Source organism: Bombina bombina, chromosome 6 (assembly GCF_027579735.1).
Source record: "Bombina bombina isolate aBomBom1 chromosome 6, aBomBom1.pri, whole genome shotgun sequence".
Classification (NCBI taxonomy): domain Eukaryota; kingdom Metazoa; phylum Chordata; class Amphibia; order Anura; family Bombinatoridae; genus Bombina; species Bombina bombina.
In genome coordinates this window covers 802,009,934-802,030,860 of record NC_069504.1, presented here as the reverse complement: position 1 = coordinate 802,030,860, position 20,927 = coordinate 802,009,934, and the positions used below count along the sequence as shown (strand labels likewise).

General features: G+C 38.1%; 1 protein-coding gene across 1 annotated transcript in view; it reads left to right on the top strand.

Moving 5' to 3' along the window:
* STAMBP (STAM binding protein) overlaps positions 1 to 20,927 on the top strand; it is a 70,505-nt gene that overhangs the window by 32,995 nt on the left and 16,583 nt on the right. The window contains exons 7-9 of the mRNA XM_053718130.1: positions 745 to 882; positions 1,013 to 1,125; positions 2,728 to 2,827. Coding sequence (XP_053574105.1) covers positions 745 to 882; positions 1,013 to 1,125; positions 2,728 to 2,827 — 351 coding nt within the window. The remainder of the gene's footprint in view (positions 1 to 744; positions 883 to 1,012; positions 1,126 to 2,727; positions 2,828 to 20,927) is intronic.

The window sequence follows — 20,927 nt, the reverse complement described above, 5'->3', positions numbered from 1 at the left end:
AAGTTGAAAGTAAACGCGAAGGCGCAAGTGCAATCACGATTTACGCTAGAATGATTACAGTGACATAAAAAATACAATAAGAGTACAGTTACACTCATAATAACAATATCTTATAAAAAGTATTTTTTTTAAAATTGCACTAAAATGTTATAAGGATTCAAAGGTCTCAGGTGTTAGAATAAAAAGGCCGGCAAAATGCTTTAACATTGAGATACATACATATACTTGTCTTAATATATATGTGTTTGTGTGTATGTCCTTGGTCCTTGCACTGTACTTAAAGTCCCATTGTAGGTTAGGAATTTAGCTCTGATGAAGCGTGCGAAACGCGTCAGTTGGCAGGGAAGTAACACCCCTCTGTATTCCATGGCTCAGAGCCAATAAACATATGGATAGAATTTACTAAGGGACTCAGTGTTTTTTTTCACTTTCTCTTCCTCTTCATGTGTGTGTGTGTGTGTGTGTGTATTATATATATATATATATATATATATATATCGGTACATATATACATGCACATTAACTTCTTTCTGTAATCCTATAAGGGACAAAGCAATGTCAAATTTTCACTGTCTATGATGGTCACACTATTGTGGAAGGGGCTTCTTATATGGTGCTCTGTTGGACAGTTCGGGTTACTGTGCCAAAGCTCAAAGGGTGGTGGGTTAAATAGCAAATATGTCTTCTCACCACTACTCCTTCTTTTTTTTTTTTATCACATTTTTATTGTCTCTCTCCTTCCAGATGCAGAACGAGTTCACAGTGACACATGTCCTCGTTCCCAAACAGTCAGGTGGGCCAGATTACTGCAATACTGAGAACGAAGAGGACCTGTTCCTTATCCAGGACCAACATGGGCTTCTCACACTCGGCTGGATACATGTATGTCACTGTCACACATGATGCTCCTTAATGATAAAATCATCTTGGACAGCACACAAACATGATTGATTGCGTAATGTATCTGAGTGACTGCAGAAACATTGAATGTCTCTATTTTCTCATCCTACAGACTCACCCGACTCAGACGGCCTTCCTCTCTAGTGTGGACCTGCACACTCACTGCTCCTACCAGATGATACTTCCAGAATCCATCGCTATTGTCTGTTCTCCTAAATTTCAGGAGTGTGTACCAGTTTCTCCTTTTATTGTTGTTCAGTGTATGGTGGCTAGAAGGGTCTGCAAATCATATTTGTCCTGTTTTACAATTTTTTTAAAGGGACGTAGAGGTCAAAAGGCAACTTTCATGAGCATACAATTAGAAAAAAATCTTTTTTTTTTTTTTTTTACTCTGTATAATTATTTAAAACTTAGCTCTTTTCTATGAGAATATACTGAGGTAGGCTCAAAAGCGTGCACCTGTATTGAGCTCTATTGAGCAATGTTTGGATCCATCTTTGTAAAAATTTACATATAGTCCTTAAGACAATTGCATGTTCCTGGCCCTATCTCTGTATATCCTCACTGAATGAAAATATGGTTCAACAAAGGATACCAAGAAAGAGATTTACAATTGATAAAATTATGATTCTGATAAAAAATAATAATAATTTTATTGACTCCCATATCCCTTTAAATTTGCAATAATATCTGCATGCATAATATAAATTCTGAACCCTGCTCAATGGCATATATCTACTAATGATATATAAACAGGATTTTTTTTTTTACTGTATCTAAAATGGGTGAGCCATTTACATTTTACAGGTCTATGTGTATATTCAGTCTAACAAATGTAAATATTTTTAATATCCTTAAAGTGATACAAAACCCAGATTTTTTTTCTTTCATGATTCAGATCAAGCATGCAATTTTAAGCAACTTTCTTATTTACTCCTATTATCAATTTGTCTTTGTTCACTTGCTATCTTTATTTGAAAAGCAGAGATGTAAGGTTTAGGAGCCGACCCATTTTAGGTTCAGCACCCTGGATAGCGCTTGCTTATTAGTGGCTACATTTAGCCACCAATAAGCAAGTGTAACCCATGTTCTAAACCAAAAACGGTCTGGCTCCTAAGCTTTTACATTCCTGCTTTTCAAATAAAGATAGCAAGAGAACAAAACATATTAGTAAATTAGAAAGTTGCTTAAAATTGCATGCTCTATCTGAATCATGAAAGAAAAAAAATGTGAGTTTAGTATCCCTTTAAAGTGATGGTAAACTTTAGATCTTTTAAAATCAGGTCCGGAATCTAAGCAATATTTTAGATGAAGATGCGCTGTAATTTACTGTTTAATCTAGCCATACCATTCTAATCACACCCCGGCCGCCCACTTTAAAACTTTTTTTTTTTTGTGAGCTAATAGTTGGAACTGTTCTCCAATTGGCCCTCTAGCTACAAAAAAGTGTTGTATGGATAGATGGTCAATTGTAGAACAGTTCAAACCGTTAGCTCACAAAACATATGAGTTTTCAAGTGGACAGCCGGAGCGTAGGCATTAGATTGGCCCATCTAGATTAAAAAGTATGTTACAGCTCATCTTCATTAGAAGTGATCAATTAAAGTCCATCTGAAATACTGCTTAGATTCCGGATGTGATTTTAAAACATGTTAAGTTTACCATCACTTTAACGTTTGCTAAATTCTTATCCAATTACTTTTATATAAATTATGTTTATATAATTGTTTACGAATTCTAATTCTTGCTATTAAGATTTTAATTTCAGTGATTTTCATTTTTCTAAACATTCCTGGTTGTAACCTAGATCCAAATCTTTCCTTGCAGAACAGGATTCTTTAAGCTAACAGATCATGGCATGGAAGAAATTTCTGCTTGTCGCCAGAAAGGATTTCATCCTCACTGTAAAGACCCCCCTCTGTTTTGTGTGAGTATATGATAGTCTTTATGGCTATGGTCGTGGTTATCTATGTTGTTTATAAATATAGAATTATGGGTCTTGACAAAAGCATGTGTTAAGGTTGTGACAAGATACTGATATTAAGTTGTAAAAAGAATTCTGCATTAAATGATTGTTCAAAAGTGATAGTATCAAAGCGCACTGTCAATACTAATACAAATAAGAAACATAGTTATTATAAACTCAGACATATAACACAAGAACGCCTGCTTAATAAATGTTTATGTAAGTATATAACGTTTGTCGGATATAATTGCAACAGCTGCATAGCATGAAGAAGCAGAAGCCACATATTTTCTTTTATTTTTTTTTAAATTCCTCTTCCAATTATATCCGACAATTGGAAACCAAAGTCAAGCTGGTGGTTTGCATTTTTCGGTAGTGTTGTTTTTTTATTTTCTGTTATGTTAGTTTTTTATTGTTTGTTATTTTTTTGAAATTTAGGGGGTTTTAGATTACAGGTGGGGGAGTGTTAGGTAGTTAAATACTGTAGTTTGCATTGGTGGGTTGTGGCGGTGTAGGGGTTAATAGGTTAGGGGTTTATTGTGTTGGTGGGTTGTGGCAGTGTAGGGGTTAATAGGTAAGGGGGCTTATTGCATTGGTGGGTTGTGGAGGTGTAGGGTTTAATAGGTTAGGGGGTGGTTAGGTCTTTGGTTAATAGGGAAGTTTCCCTGGGGGTGAGGGTGCATAAGGGGTTAATAGTTTATTTTAATATCTGTATCCGATGTAAAAATGATATGCATTGTCATGTATAATGCATATTCATTTCAGTGTTGTATATAATTTGATATGTAGTTATTTAGTATTGTTCATTTTATTATGTTAAAGGGACATTAAACCCGTTTTTTTTTTCTTTCATGATTCAGATAGTGAATACAATTTTAAACAACATCCCAATTTACTTGTATTATCTAATTTGCTTCATTCTTTAGATTTCCTTTGTTGAGGAAAAAGCAATGCACATGGCTGAGCCAATCACATGAGGCATCTATTGTGCAGCCACCAATTAGCAGCTACTGGGCCTATCTAGATATGCTTTTCAGCCAAGGATATCAAGAGATTAAAGCAAAGTAGATTATAGAAGTAAATTAGAAAGTTGTTTAAAAGTGCATGCTCTTTCTAAATCATGAAGAAAATTGGGTCTCGTGTCCCTTTACACAGAAATATATATTTTAAATTACATATTTAAGTTTAAAATAATAAAATGAACAAGCCAGATTAAGTATATATAAAATGATATACAAAACTTAAAATAATATGCATTATACATGACAAAGCATATAATTTTAACATTGTATATAAATGTAGCGACATAGCTCCTATAGTTATCATAGGGAGTTTTTTGGTTCTTTTTTGTATACTTTATTAGTCAGGTAGATTGCATTACGTAGGTGTAGCCGTTCTGTGGGAGTTAGCCGTCCTTTCCAGGGGGAGTATAAGGAAGACATGATGTAGGTGTAGGCGTTGTGTGGGAGTAAGTTGGGTGTTTCAGCGGAGGGAAGCCAACATATATATTACGTAGGTGTAAGTGGTATTAGGGAGTTAGCTGGGCGTTCAAGAGGGAGTATAGCTAGAGTATGACAAAGGTGTAGGCGTTATAAGGGAGTTAGCTGGGCTTTCCAGGATGAGTAACCTGTACTTTGTAATATATCGCACTGCTGGCGATGTATCCTAATCAGTCTCCGAAGTACAGGTTGCGTGCGAGTAGGGTGTCAGCCATGTTTGTCTTGCCACCTTTTCAGTGGTGAGACTTTACAGCATTAGACAGTTAGTTATGTCGTAAAGGCATTATTTGAAGTGTTTAAACACAGAAACCTTGTTTGGTTTTAGTGAGTGCACTTTCTGCGCTCTGAAGGAACACTTCAAATATGTCCCCTGCCCGCTGAAAGTGCAGATAAGTGGCAATGTTGGTGATGTTTCGCGGACATAGCACGCCCTATTATATCCTATGGGAGACACATCGCCACTTGCCAGCACTTTGTGGGTCCGCACCCTTTTTTAGCATATATTAACAGACCAACGGACTGCAAGGCTGACGAGGCCAGAAAGGCAGTTTCTTGACGGTATGTCGATGCTTTGAATATTGGGGCTTTAGTCTTGTTCTCAAAGCAATTCAGAATCACTCTGAGGCTGTGTTCCATTTGATATATATATATATAATCCTTAAACCACAGACCAGCTCTCTCAACTTGATAGCAGCTTCCAGGGTGCTCTTTAACATCCAAATAAGTCAATTCAATAGAAAGGTACTCACCGGTATTGATGCAATACACCGTACATTTCTTTATTAGTGACGTTTCTGAGAGTTTAACCCCTTCCTCAGACCATAAAAAACATGTTGCATGTTATAGACTTACCCCATATTTATACCCCACACCGTGCAGTGACAATCCGAAGTGAGAATGCACACCGGCGTTCCAATGGCGCAACTGCGCATGCGCCAATGGTCAGTGATGGCATCCCACCAGGGACAGACTAAAAAGCAAAGTGATATGTGTTAAATTGCGGCTGAGCGTAACCCAGGGTAACATACACCTGTCAGATTATAATAATCCACCACATAATTACTAGCTTATCTTCGTTATTAAGATCATATAGTAGCAATGCTAAAATGGATAAAGAAGCAGTTAAACACAGCCTACGTGTGTAATAAACTTGTACTTTCCGTGCGTAAATACAATGCGTGACAGTAAGCAGTAGTCAATTGAATATTATTAACATTCCTCATACTAGAGGATCACTCAACCTATTCAGCATATGTGATATCGCTCACGATGGGAATCACTGTGTTGTAAGGTGTATCTGATAGGACTTTGCTATGTCCTGTAGGCACATCATTATGTTAAGTGGAAAATATGAGCAATAAAGACAGCCAATTTGTGTTATTGGAACCAGCTGATGTGTGTTAATGCAAACATGTCAGTGAGCCGTAGCCAATTACCCCAACTGTTATTACTAATTCTCATAATCATAAATCACTCAACCCACGTACCAGATATATGTGTCAAACAACGAGAAAGGAGGGTGTACTAAGGCACTACTATATATAGTAATACAGGGATTTTATTTTCTCTGAATAAGCCAGCTAAATATTGTCGCTGGGTTATAAAATAAAGAGAGAGGTGGGGTGCTATGTACTTTAATTACAAACTAGAACCAATCAGTATTGTACTGACAAAAATTGTACATCTGATTAGCACTCACATTCCTGTGATAGAATTTTATTGGATATAGACTTGGATGAGACTCCTAGATGGAGTTCAGAGCTAGATTTTAAAATTTAACTTTTATTCAAAATTATTAAACTATATTACAAACACATAAAGACAAAGACTTTTAAAATTACCGTCTGCTGTTGATACAGTTATCTTTATTAAAGGTAAGGTAAAGTTGAGCACACTACTTAACGCTATGTTTACTATTTTTAAGTTTCATTCATCATTCGAGTAATATTTCACATAATTACATATTTTTCTAACGTTGAACTATTGTTCCGACACCAATCTTTTGTCCGCCCGACATTTTGGCAACTTTGATTGACAGTCGCTACCGATATTATAGACCAATCCGCTGTTTCCCCTTCAGGGGTTTAGCCCATCCATTCCGACGTCACTCGATGACTGAGCGCATGCGTCGGACTAAACCTACTTCCACCCGTGCTCGTTCGTGAGTCGCGCATGCTCAGTGTAAGTTCTGTAGCGATTGCTTTATTATCTTTATGCCTGCGATCGACGGAACTCTTAGGCTCAATGAATCAATTGTTACAATCTCAACAATGTATCTGGCAGTGGGGGAAGTGGCGCTTGCGCATAAGATCTATAGAGTCTGTGAACGCGCATTGAGCTGACGTAAGCAGAGGGGTGAGACCGCTCGCTGAAATAACATATAGAAACACGGAAGTGGCATGGGGGAGGAGAATTGAATACAACGTTAGGAATTATAAACTTTGGATTTCAGGTAAACAACATAATATAACAAAAAACAAAGTAAGCGACTAGCTTATGGTTAATTAGTACTTTGATTATATGGATTCAATAGCCCTAAACTTTACCTTACCTTTAAGCAAATTCTCAGTAGGATTAAGCTCGTAACATATATGTCACAAACTATAATAATAGAATTGTCTATAGTTTAATGTTTCATTGCTAGGAATGATCACTGGTTTTTCTTAAGGTCTGAGTGGATAGTGAGTTAGTGTAGGTTCTTGGGTTACTCATATAATAATTGTCTTAATGTAATGCTGGGGTTAGAGTTAAATGAGTATTACTCCTTTTCACCCTATATTGAATTGGATACAATATCTAAGAGTGTGTCACCACTTTTAATGCGATCTACAACTCCTATTTTTAAAAATTTAAATTAATTTTTCTTCGTTTTCTTCGTTCTTTTGCTATCTTTATTTGAAAAAGGCATCTAAGCTTTTTTTGTTTCAAAACTCTGGACAGCACTTTTTGATTGGTGGATGAATTTATCCACTAATCAGCAAGGACAACCCAGGTTGTTCCGCATAAATGGGCCGGCATCTAAACTTACATTCTTGCATTTCAAATAAAGATACTAAGAGAACGAAGAAAAATTGATAATAGGAGTAAATTAGAAAGTTGCTTAAAATGTCATGCTCTATCTGAATCACAAAAGAAAAAATTTGGGTTCAGTGTCCCTTTAAGGTACATATCTTCCGTTGTAGGTACTGTCAATAAGGAGAGCTCTACACATAGAGTAGGGGGTATATATTAGTTTCTAAAGCATTCCTGATACCACACCTGTGATTGGCCATACGTCTTCTAAGATCATCATTGGTTTTACCAACATAATAACAGCTACAGTGTAAGAGATAGACCACCTATCTGGTGGTACAGGTCAATCGGTACCTTTGATTCGTCCAAGGGTGTGTGAAAAACTTGCCTTGAGTCAGGCCGTTGCATGTTGTACACCCACTGCATCTGTAGCATCCATTCTTTGGTACTCCCAGCCAAGTTCTTGGAGCTCTACACATAGAGTAGAGGGTATATATATGTATAAGCCAGCTAGGTTGGAAGTTCATGGCTTGATATGCGCCTAATGAGAGTAGACACTCAGCACTACATACATATAATTAGCGCTGATAGACTGACACACGTATATGACATATAACAGCCATATTAGATATAATTGTACTGTCTTTAGTGAGAGCCAGCTGTTTTACATATACTTCTATAGGGCGCAAGATTGTCCAATTATATACATTTAGTGTGATAGTGAGTTCTCCTTGAATAGATACACGTACATTATGATGTTGGATCACCAGTTAATGATACTAGCACTCAATATGAACACACATATATCTGGTACGTGGGTTGAGTAATTTATGATTATGAGAAATAGTAATAACAGTTGGGGTAATCGGTTACAGCTTACTGACATGTTTGCATTAACACACATCAGCTGGTTCCAATAACACAAATTGGCTGTCTTTATTGCTCATATTTTCCACTTAACATAATGATGTGCCTACAGGACATAGCAAAGTCCTATCAGATACACCTTACAACACAGTGATTCCCATCGTGAGCGATATCACATACGCTGAATAGGTTGAGTGATCCTCTAGTATGAGGAATGTTAATAATATTCAATTGACTACTGCTTACTGTCACGCATTGTATTTACGCACGGAAAGTACAAGTTTATTACACACGTAGGCTGTGTTTAACGGCTACTTTATCCGTTTTAGCATTGCTACTATAAGATCTTAATAACGAAGATAAGCTAGTAATTATGTGGTGGATTATTATAATCTGACAGGTGTATGTTACCCTGGGTTACGCTCACCTGCAATTTAACATATATAACTTTGCTTTTTAGTCTGTCCCTGGTGGGATGCCATCACTGACTGTTGGCGCATGCGCAGTTGCGCCATTGGAACGCTGGTGTGCATTCTCACTTCGGATTGTCACTGCACGGTGTGGGGTATAAATATGGGGTAGGTCTATAACATTCGGGGAACAAAACTCCCCTTCTTCAGAACACAAATAAAACACACAAACCGTGCTTAAATAGAGTGAAACACAAACAGGTATTTCCTTCCTGTCAAAAAAAGGCGCCAAACTGACATAATTTCAGGTTTAGGTTAATTACAACATCCACTTTCGGGTTATTACAACAATTGTGAACAAAAAGGGGAATCACTTGTATCTCCAGTGGCTCTGTGTATTTAAACAACTCACCATTAATAAACCTAGTTCTACATTGTATTTTAAAGCACAATGTACAATGTACCTCGTTCCATATATTTCTTATATGAATCAGTGTGTGCAATACTTCACTATACGTGTTTACTTATACCGGAAGTTGCTTCACTTCCGGTTCCGGTTGCACTGGAACTCTACCATCGTGACGTCACTTCCATGACAAATATTTACAATATCACACGTGCAATGCGGTGTCAGTGTTTACATAACAAGTAAGCCTAAACCATAGCGATGTCAGACGACAATTAGAACAGCCAGTAAGAATATACCAACAAACATTACGTGGTCAACCATTTTTACATTTCAAAAAAACGGACAATACAACAGTAAGTTAATGCTCAGAGGGGGTTTAGTGTGTGTGTGTATATATATATATATATATATACACATACACACACATACATATATATATATATATATATATATATATATATATATATATATATGTATATATATATATGTGTGTGTATGTGTGTATATATATATATATATATATATATATATATATATATATATATATATATACACACACACACACACATCATTCTTAGTTGCAGATAATAATCAATAGGTCACATTAACACCCATCATTATAGCAATTTTATTGGCAATGGTGCATACCTTGTAAAACCATTTCACTGTCATGTGTTAGTCACCTATAAGGGTGGGGAACTCAATACTGGTCTAGGGGGTACTGTGGCGATAGCACAAATTATCGCTAATCCGCGTCATCGCCCACACCTACCATAGACAATGGCCAGTGGTGCATCCCTTGTCCAAAGGCGAGAGGAGCACCCTCAGCCAGTCCCCATCGACAGCCATCCAGTGTTCCATCCCAATAGTGACACATTACAAGGATATGCTATGTTAATGCACCAAAATCAGGCACAGAGTTCAGTCCCTTAGGATATATGGTATCCAGCCTGTACATCCATTCCGCCTCCCTTTTGAGAAGCAGCTTATTTCTATCTCCACCTTGTGATAGTTTAGGGATATGATCAATGAGAATCACTTTGATTGAAGATACAGGATGTTTGGCGTGCCTCCGGTTGGTCGGATTCTCCTTTTCTTTATGGCCTGCCTAATAGCCATACAATGCTTGGTCATTCTTTCTCTGATCGTCCCCTGGGCATATCAACATATAGACAACATGGGTAGTTGTGCACGTTATGGAGTGATTGATGGTGTACTTCTGATTACCATGTGGGTGGTTACATTTTTTGTAGCTATCATTCCATTGCAGGTGGTGCAGTTAGGGCACTGGAAGCAGCCCTTCCGTGTTGCCTTCATATCATCATCTGAGTAACACTTTATGGGATCTGAAATGACCAGAAGGTCCCTGAGATTCGTATTGCGTCTGTAGCCTACTATGGGGTTAGTGTTCTTGGCAAATTTTAGCTTAGGATCCGAGAGTAGGATGTGCCAGTGTTCTTTCATGGATTGTCCAACCCTGGACATGTTGGGGGCAAAAGTAGTGGTAAAGATGATGCTGTTCTCAGTGTTTTGCGGTCTTATTTTCTTTCGCAATAGTGTCTCTTGTGTGACATCTTTTTAACTTGTTCCTTCACTATGTCCAGAAAAGTCGGTGAGTATCCCCTCTTCATGAATCTATTTTGCATCTTCTGCACTTGTGACTGCCCCTTCTCTCTGCTAGAATTATTCCTTATCACTCTGATGAATTATGATTTTATAATACCTCTAACCATGGATGGGGGATGGCAGCTATTGGATATAAGTAAGAAGTTCTGGTCCGTGGGTTTGGAATACAAGGTCGTTTCAAGTCCCATCCGACCCATTACAATAAGTAGTTCCAAGAATTCAATTTGTTTATCAATGTACGACATCTTGCTTATCACTGTACGACACTTTTGAGTCCTTGTCATATACCATATACCTTTTTAAACCCTTTTTAAACAATTATTCCAATAATAAACATATTTTACATCTAATATATATATATATCTATGATTGTAATACTTTTATTTTAATGTTTTCCATGTGTTTTGTTAAACTTTTTTTCATAGCCCTAACATCTTACTTCAGGTCTCAAGACACGCTAAAATTTTTAGTGCTGTTATTTGTTGCTCTCGAGCGCCACACATAACTTTTAACTTGTAAGATGAGCAATGTTTAGTGCAGTCACGATATCCATTGAAAGATTAAGGCAAGCTGAATGGATGTTGGTCAAGCTAAATATTTTCTGGTTATTCTTTTTCTTTTTAATGACACGATGAGTCCACGGATCATCTTAATTACTAATGGGATATTCACCTCCTGGTCAGCAGGAGGCGGCAAAGAGCACCACAGCAAAACTGTTAAATAGCTCCTCCCTTCCCTCCCACTCCAGTCCTTCTCTTTGCCTACGTTTGTGATAGGAAGTGGTAAAGTGAGGTGTTAGAAAAGATTCTTCAATCAAGAGTTTATTGTTTTTAAAGTAGTGCAAGATTGTGCTGCTTTGTTCTAGGGTGTAGCCGTAGTCCATATCAGTCTCTTCAGTAGAGCAGTGGTGGCTTTAGAGCAATGGGATCTTGTGGGACATAATTCTCACTGCGCCTCCCATATTTTTATGTTGCCCTAATCCCGATAGCCTAAGCAAGATTACTCAGGCTTTATCCTTTTTCCACAGGGCTATGTGAGGGAGAGGACTCTCAAACCTGCTGAGCTGCCCTGCTGTCGGACAGATTTTAAAGGTAAGTGCTAACTTTTTATTCTGGGTCTGGCAAAGATCTCAGAGGAAGTGGAGCACTTTATTGGGACATAACTCAACTCTTATCTATATAGAGGGAGGGAATCCTGTGACAGCACTTTGTTAGCAGGCACTGGGGCTGAGGAGACTAGAAGGTGGCCTTTACTCTAGGGGACTCAATCACTTGGACTGAGCAAAAGTAAAATGGACTCAGGAGGAGGTGTTTGTTTGAGTCACACATATGGGCTATAGTGCTACTTAACATGCGGTAGCACAATTTGTCCCCAAGTTCGCAACAAGGTTTGCAGAAAGGGTTCAGTTAGCTCCCGATGGCATATCTCTAATACATAATAATGGCGACCGGGAGATTGTTGATTGTTACGCCCACGATGGGCGGAGCTAGTTTTGGCGCCGTTTTTGGCTGCACTATCTATCTCTAAGCACAATAATAATGGTGACCGGGAGATGGAGTGTTATGCCCACGAGGGGCGGAACTAAGCTAGAGCAACTATCTAGTTCTAGCACAGTCTTTAGTATTTTTTCTTTCATGTAATTAGCAAGAGTCTATGAGCTAGTGACGTATGGGATATACATTCCTACCAGGAGGGGCAAAGTTTCCCAAACCTTAAAATGCCTATAAATACACCCCTCACCACACCCACAATTCAGTTTTACAAACTTTGCCTCCGATGGAGGTGGTGAAGTAAGTTTGTGCTAGATTCTACGTTGAAATGCGCTCCGCAGCAAGTTGGAGCCCGGTTTTCCTCTCAGCGTGGAGTGAATGTCAGAGGGATGTGAGGAGAGTATTGCCTATTTGAATGCAGTGATCTCCTTCTACGGGGTCTATTTCATAGGTTCTCTGTTATCGGTCGTAGAGATTCATCTCTTACCTCCCTTTTCAGATCGACGATATACTCTTATATATACCATTACCTCTGCTGATTCTCGTTTCAGTACTGGTTTGGCTTTCTACAAACATGTAGATGAGTGTCCTGGGGTAAGTAAATCTTATTTTCTGTGACACTCTAAAGCTATGGTTGGGCACTTTTTTATAAGTTCTAAATATATGTATTCAAACATTTATTTGCCTTGACTCAGAATGTTCAACTTTCCTTATTTTTCAGACAGTCAGTTTCATATTTGGGATAATGCATTTGAATTAATCATTTTTTCTTACCTTCAAAAATTTGACTCTTTTTTTCCCTGTGGGCTGTTAGGCTCGCGGGGGCTGAAAATGCTTCATTTTATTGCGTCATTCTTGGCGCGGATTTTTTTGGCGCAAAAATTCTTTTCCGTTTCCGGCGTCATACGTGTCGCCGGAAGTTGCGTCATTTTTTTGACGTTATTTTGCGCCAAAAATGTCGGCGTTCCGGATGTGGCGTCATTTTTTGGCGCCAAAAGGCATTTCGGCGCCAAATAATGTGGGCGTCTTGTTTGGCGCTAAAAAAATATGGGCGTCGCTTTTGTCTCCACATTATTTAAGTGTCATTATTTATTGCTTCTGGTTGCTAGAAGCTTGTTCACTGGCATTTTTTTCCCATTCCTGAAACTGTCATTTAAGGATTTTGATCAATTTGCTTTATATGTTGTTTTTTCTATTACATATTGCAAGATGTTCTACGTTGCAACTGAGTCAGAAGTTACTTGAGGAAAATCACTACCCGGGGCTGGAGCTACCAAGCTAAGTGTATCTGCTATAAATTTTTGGTACCTGTTTCTTAAGCTGTTGTTTGTATTGCATGTCATGACAAACTTATTAATGCAGATAAAATTTCCTTTAGTACTGTTATATTACCTGTTGCTGTTCCGTCAACATTTAATTTTCAGAGTGTTCCTGATAAACATAAGAGATTTTATTTTTTAAATCCATTTAGAAGGCTATGTCTGTTATTTCTCCTTCTAGTTTACATAAAAGTCTTTTAAAACTTCTCTTTTTTTTCAGATGAATTTTTAAATGAACATCATCGTTCTGATACTGATAATGGTTCTTCTGGTTCAGAAGTTTCTGTCTCAGAGGTTGATGCTGTTATATCTTTTTATTTGTTCAAGATGGAATTTATTCGTTCTTTATTTAAAGACGTATTAATTGCTTTAGATATAGAGGATTCTAGTCCTCTTGATACTAAATCTAAACGTTTAAATAGGGTTTTTTTAAAATCTCCTGTATTTATTCCAGAAGTGTTTGATCTCCCTGATGCTTTTTCTGAAGTAATTTCCAGGGAATGGAATAATTTGGGTAATTCTTTTGCTCCTTCTAAACGTTTAAGCAATTATATTCTGTGCCATCTGACAGATTAGAGTTTTTTGGGACAAAATCCCTAAGGTTTGGGGCTGTCTCTATTCCTGCTAAAATGTACTTCTATTCTTACGGCAGATAGTACTAAATTTAAGGATCCTTTAGATAAGAAAATTGAATCCTTTCTAAGAAAAGTTTACTTATGTTTAGGTAATCTTCTTAGACCTGCTATATTTTTACCAGATGTTGCTGCAGCTTCATCTTTTTGGTTAGAAGTTTTAGCGCAACAAATAACAGATCATAATTTTATAGCATTATTTTTATTCTATAACATGCTAATAATTTTATTGGTGATACCATCTTTTGATATCATTTGAGTTGATGTCAGGTATATGTCTCTAGCTATTTTAGCTAGAAAAGCTTTATGGATTTAACTTGGAATGCTGATATGTCTTCTAAGTTAACTTTGTTTTTCCCTTTCTTTCCAGGGTAATATTCATTTTTTCGTTCTTTTTCTCATAATAAGGAACAAAAGCCTGATCCTTCATCCTCAGGAGCGGATTCAGTTTGGAAACTATTTCCAGTTTGGAATATATCCAAGCCTTATAGAAACCTATAGTCAGCTCCTAAGTACCCATGAAGGTGCGGCCCTTTTTTCCAGTTCAGCTGGTATGGGGCAGATTACGTTTTATTCAAAAGAGTTTGGATCAATTCCGTTCTCAATCTCTGGTTTCAGAACATTGTTTCAGAAAGGTACAGAATTGGCTTCAGTTAAGGCCTCCTGCTAAGAGATTTTTTTCTTCCCGTGTCCCAGTTAACACAGCAAGGCTCAGCATTTCTGAAATGTGTTTCAGATCTAGAGTTGGCTGGAGTAATTATGCCAGTTCCAGTTTTGGAACAGGGGCTAGGGTTTTATTTTATCTCTTCATTGTACCAAAGAAGGTCAATTCCTTCAGACCAGTTCCGGATCTATTGAATCGTTATGTATACCAACATTAAAGATGGTTTCTGTAGGACTATTCTGCCTTTTGTTTAGCAAGGGCATTTTATGTCTACAAAAGTTTTGCAGGATGTGTATCTGCATATTCCGATTCATTCAGATCACTTTTAGTGTTTGAGATTCTCTTTTTAGACAAGCATTACCAGTTTTGTGGCTCTACTGTTTGGCCTAGCCTCAGTTCCAAGAATTTTTTTCAAAGATTCTCGGTGCCCTTCTTTCTGTATTCAGAGAACAGGGTTTTTTCCTTATTTGGACGATTATCTTGGTATTTGCTCAGTCTTCTCATTCAAAGAATCTCATGCGATTCGACTTGTGTTGTTGGGTAACCTTTCTGGGTTTCCAGATAGATTCAGTGTCCATGACTCTGTCTTTAACAGACAAGAGACGTCTAAATTGTTTTCAGCTTGTCGAAACCTTCAGTCATAATCATTTCCTTCGGTAACCATATGCATGGAAATTCTAGGTCTTATGACTGCTGCATTGGACGCAATCCCCTTTGCTTGTTTTTCACATGCGACCTCTTCAGCTCTGTATGCTGAATCAATGGTGCAAGGATTACACAAAGATATTTCAATTTATATCTTTAAAACCGATTGTTCAACACTCTCTAACGTGGTGGACAGATCACCATCGTTTAATTCAGGGGGCTTCTTTTGTGCTTCCGACCTGGACTGTAATTTCAACAGATACAAGTCTCACAGGTTGGGGAGCTGTGTGGGGATCTCTGTCGGCACAAGGAGTTTGGGAATCTCAGGAGGTGAGATTACCGATAAATATTTTGGAACTCCGTGCAGTTTTCAGAGCTCTTCAGTTTTGGCCTCTTCTGTAGAGAGAATCGTTCATTTGTTTTCAGACAGACAATGTCACAACTGTGGCATACATCATCAAGGAGCGACTCACAGTCCTCTGGCTATGAAAGAAGTATCTCAATTTTTTTGGTTTGGGCGGATTCCAGCTCCTGTCTAATCTCTGCGGTTCATATCCCAGGTGTAGACAATTGGGAAGCGGATTATTTCGGTCGCCAAACGTTGCATCCGGGCGAATGGTTCTTCACCCAGAGGTATTTCTTCAGGTTGTTCAAATGTGGGAACTTCCAGAAATAGATCTGATGGCGTCTCATCTAAACAAGAAACTTCCCAGATATCTGTCCAGATCCGGGATCCTTAGGCAGAGGCAGTGGATGCATTATCACTTCCTTGGAAGTATCATCCTGTCTATATCTTTCCGCCTCTAGTTCTTCTTCCAAGAGTAATCTCCAAGATTCTGAAGGAATGCTCGTTGTTCTGCTGGTAGCTCCGGCATGGCCTTACAGGTTTGGTATGCGGATCTTGTCCGGATGGCCTCTTGCCAGCCGTGGACTCTTCCGTTAAGACCAGACCTTTCGTCGCAAGGTCCTTTTTTCCATCAGGATCTCAAATCCTTAAATTTTAAGGTATGGAGATTGAACGCTTGATTCCTGGTCAAAGAGGTTTCTCTGACTCTGTGATTAATCCTATGTTACAGGCTCGTAATTCTGTATCTAGAGAGATATATTTTAGAGTCTGGAAGACTTATATTTTTTGGTGTCTTTCTCATCTTTTTTCTTGGCATTCTTTTAGAATACCGAGAATTTTACAGTTTCTTCAGGATGGTTTAGATAAGGGTTTGTCTGCAAGTTCCTTGAAAGGACAAATCTCTGCTCTTTCTGTTCTTTTTCACAGAAAGATTGCTATTCTTCCTGATATTTATTGTTTTATACAAGCTTTGGTTCGTATAAAACCTGTCATTAAGTCAATTTCTCCTCCTTGGAGTTTGAATTTGGTTCTGGGAGCTCTTCAAGCTCCTCCCTTTGAACCTATGCATTCATTGGTCATTAAATTACTTTCTTGGAAAAGTTTTGTTCCTTTTGGCCATCTCTTCTGCCAGAAGAGTTTCTGATTTATCTGCTCTTTCTTGTGAGTCTCCTTTTCTGATTTTTCATCAGGATGAGGCGGTGTTGCGAACTTCTTCTGAATTTTTACCTAAAGTTGTGTATTCCAACAACATTAGTAGAGAAATTGTGGTTCCTTCATTATGTCCTTATCCTAAGAATTCTAAGGAGAAATCTTTGCATTCTTTGGATGTTGTTAGAGCTTTGAAATATTATGTTGAAGCTACTAAGTCTTTCCGAAAGACTTCTAGTCTATTTGTTATCTTTTCCGGTTCTAGAAAAGGCCAGATAGCTTCTGCCATTTCTTTGGCATCTTGGTTGAAATCTTTAATTCATCTTGCCTATGTTGAGTCGGGTAAAACTCCGCCTCAGAGGATTACAGCTCATTCTACCAGGTCAGTTTCTACTTCCTGGGCGTTTAAGAATGAAGTTTCGGTTGATCACATTTGCAAAGTTGCAACTTGGTCCTCTTTGCATATTTTTACTAAATTCTACCATTTTGATGTAATTCCTTCTTCTGAAGCAGTTTTCGGTAGAAAAGTATTTCAGGCAGCAGTTTCAGTATGAATCTTCTGCTTATGTTTTTTATTATACTTTATTTTGGGTGTGGATTATTTTCAGCAGGAATTGGCTGTCTTTATTTTATCCCTCCCTCTCTAGTGACTCTTGTGTGGAAAGATCCACATCTTGGGTAGTCATTATCCCATACGTCACTAGCTCATGGACTCTTGCTAATTACATGAAAGAAAACATAATTTATGTAAGAACTTACCTGATAAATTCATTTCTTTCATATTAGCAAGAGTCCATGAGGCCCACCCTTTTTTGTGGTGGTTATGATTTTTTTGTATAAAGCACAATTATTCCAATTCCTTATTTTATATGCTTTCGCACTTTTTTATCACCCCACTTCTTGGCTATTCGTTAAACTGAATTGTGGGTGTGGTGAGGGGTGTATTTATAGGCATTTTAAGGTTTGGGAAACTTTGCCCCTCCTGGTAGGAATGTATATCCCATACGTCACTAGCTCATGGACTCTTGCTAATATGAAAGAAATGAATTTATCAGGTAAGTTCTTACATAAATTATGTTTTCCTATATGTGGGTCCGGTCAGCGCTATATAAAAAAAGTTGCGTTCTGGATCGGTTTATGAATAAAGAAGTAACGTTTATTTTAAGTGCATTTTTGAGAAAATAAACAAAGTTTGCAATGTATTTTCCTGATGGCCAGATGACACCTCAGCAAGATTAAACTGAGGTGTAGATAGGTTCTGCAATATTGGCATGCTAATCTAACTTCTGCACAAAAAAATAAAAAGTTACAGTTTAAAATTTAAAGAGACAGTAAAAAAATTTTAATGTAAATTTTTATTAAAAAATTCCAACTGTTTATTTGTGTAATTCATCCTTTGTGACTCAGGATGGACCAGGAGGCCCTGCTAGGGGTCTCTTGTTTTAGGGTTGGATACCAATGTGGTACTACGAATCCTCTTCTATTTCTCATTTATTGAGAGATCTTTAATTGATAAAGATAAACTTGTTCTGAACCTACTCTTTAGGCACATGCTGCTTAGGAGTCTATTGACAATGGTCAAGATATGTCACAAATTTCTCCTAAGGTGTCCCAAAAAATTTATAGCCCACATGCAGTTCCCTGCGTTTCCTCTCACACTCCACCTGGAGTTACCTTGTGTTTAATACATGGTCTGTTTTTCCCACGCTGTAGGGAAAAAGTACAAGCGGACATATTCTCTCAGAATCGTGTTTTTGATTCAGTTGTAGCTTTTCTGAATGTTTCTTCCCTGTAAGGAAGATACTTCAGTAGTATCGCATAAGGAATTCTCAGTCTCTGATGAGGTAATACCTTTATTTGATCCTGAGTTTATTTTCTCTGTGTTTTAGCTTGATTATCTCCATTTGCTAACTTGAGGAGGTTTTAGCTACTCTGGGTGACCCCGACACCAGTGGGTTATACTAATATTGTGATGTGCCCTTCATGGTGGAAGTATTTCCTGTTCCAGATAGGGTTATAGGGTTACCCCTTTTTCTATATAACTTAGAAAGAAGACGATACTCGGGGGGGATTGAGAATTTCTCTTGTTAAGTGTGTTCAGTCCACGGGTCATCCATTACTTATGGGATATATTCTCCTTCCCAACAGGAAGTTGCAAGAGGATCACCCAAGCAGAGCTGCTATATAGCTCCTCCCCTCACATGTCATATCCAGTCATTCTCTTGCAACCCTCAACAAAGAAGGAGGTCGCGAGAGGAGCTGGAGTTTTTACTTAACTATTCTTCAATCAAAAGTTTGTTATTTTAAATGGCACCGGAGTGTGCTGTTTTTTCTATCTCAGGCAGTATTTGGAAGAAGAAACTGCCTGCGTTTTTTATCTATGATCTTAGCAGGCGTAACTAAGATCCACTGGCTGTTCTCGACATTCTGAGGAGTGGGGTAACTTCAGAAACTGGGAATAGCATGCGGGGTCCTCCGCAAATGAGGTATGTGCAGTACTTTATTTTCTGGGAATGGAATTGACTAAGAAAATACTGCTGTTACCATATGATGTAAGTACAGCCTTAAATGCAGTAGTAGCAACTGGTATCAGGCTGATAAATGTATGCGCAGTCGAGTTATATTCTAGGGACTAGAATTTGACTGAGAAAATACTGTTAACACTGAAATAATACTTAAGCCTTCTCTGCAGTGGTAGCGACTGGTAGCAGGCTTAGTGATAGCTTTGCATGACATTGAAAAATGTTGTTTTTTAATAAAACGTTTACTGGCATGTTATTCGTTTTTGTGAGGTACTTTGGTGATAAATCGCTTTGGGCATGATTTTTTTCCACATGGCTAACATATTTTTCTGCATGGAAACCGTTATATCAGGGCTCCCACTGTTGTGATTGGAGTGGGAGGGCCCTTGTTTTAGCGCCTTGTTGCGCAGTTAAAATTATTGCACAGTCTTTCTGCTTCTTCCTCCTTGATCCAGGACGTCTCTAGAGAGCTCAGGGGTCTGCAAATTTAATTTGTGAGGGAGGTAATCAGTCACAGCAGATCTGTGACAGTGTGCTGACTGTGATTAAAAGCGTCAAATCTTAATTGATATCTGTTATCCGTTTTGGGTATTGAGGGGTTAATCATCCTTTTGCTAATGGGTGCAATCCTCTGCTAATAATACACTTCTTGTTAAGAATTGTTTAATTATATCTGTATTTTTGAAGCGCTGCAGCGTTTTTTATATTGCTTGTAAACTTATTGAAAGTGATTTCCAAGCTTGTTAGTTTCATTGCTAAGTCTGTTTTAAACATGTCTGATTCAGAGGAAACTTTGTTCATCATGTTCAAAAGCCAATGTGGAGCCCAATAGAACAATGTGTACCAATTGTATTGATATTGCTTTGAATAAAAGTCAATCTGTACCGATAAAGAAGCTATCACCAGACAACGAGGGGGAAGTTATGCCGCCTAACTCTCCTCACTTGTCAGTACCTGCGTCTCCCACTCGGGAGATGCGTAGGATTGAGACACCTAGTACATCTAGGCCCTTACAAATCACTTTACATGATATGGCTAATGTTATGAAAGAAGTATAATATAATATGCCCGAATTAAGGGGCAAACGCGATAGCTCTGGGTTAAGGACAGAGCGCGCTGATGACACGAGAGCCATGTCTGATACTGCGTCACAATTTGCAGAACATGAGGACGGTGAGCTTCATTCTGTCGGTGACGGTTCTGATCCGGGGAGACCGGATTCAGAAATTTCAAATTTTAAATTTAAGCTTGAGAACCTCCGTGTGTTACTAGGGGAGGTATTAGCGGCTCTGAATGATTGCGACACGGTGGCAATTCCAGAGAAATTGTGTAGGTTGGATAGATACTATGCGGTACCGGTGTGTACTGACGTTTTTCCTATACCAAAAAGACTTACAGAAATTATAAGTAAGGAGTGGGATAGACCCGGTGTGCCTTTTTCCCTATAGACGCCACCACACGAGACTTATGG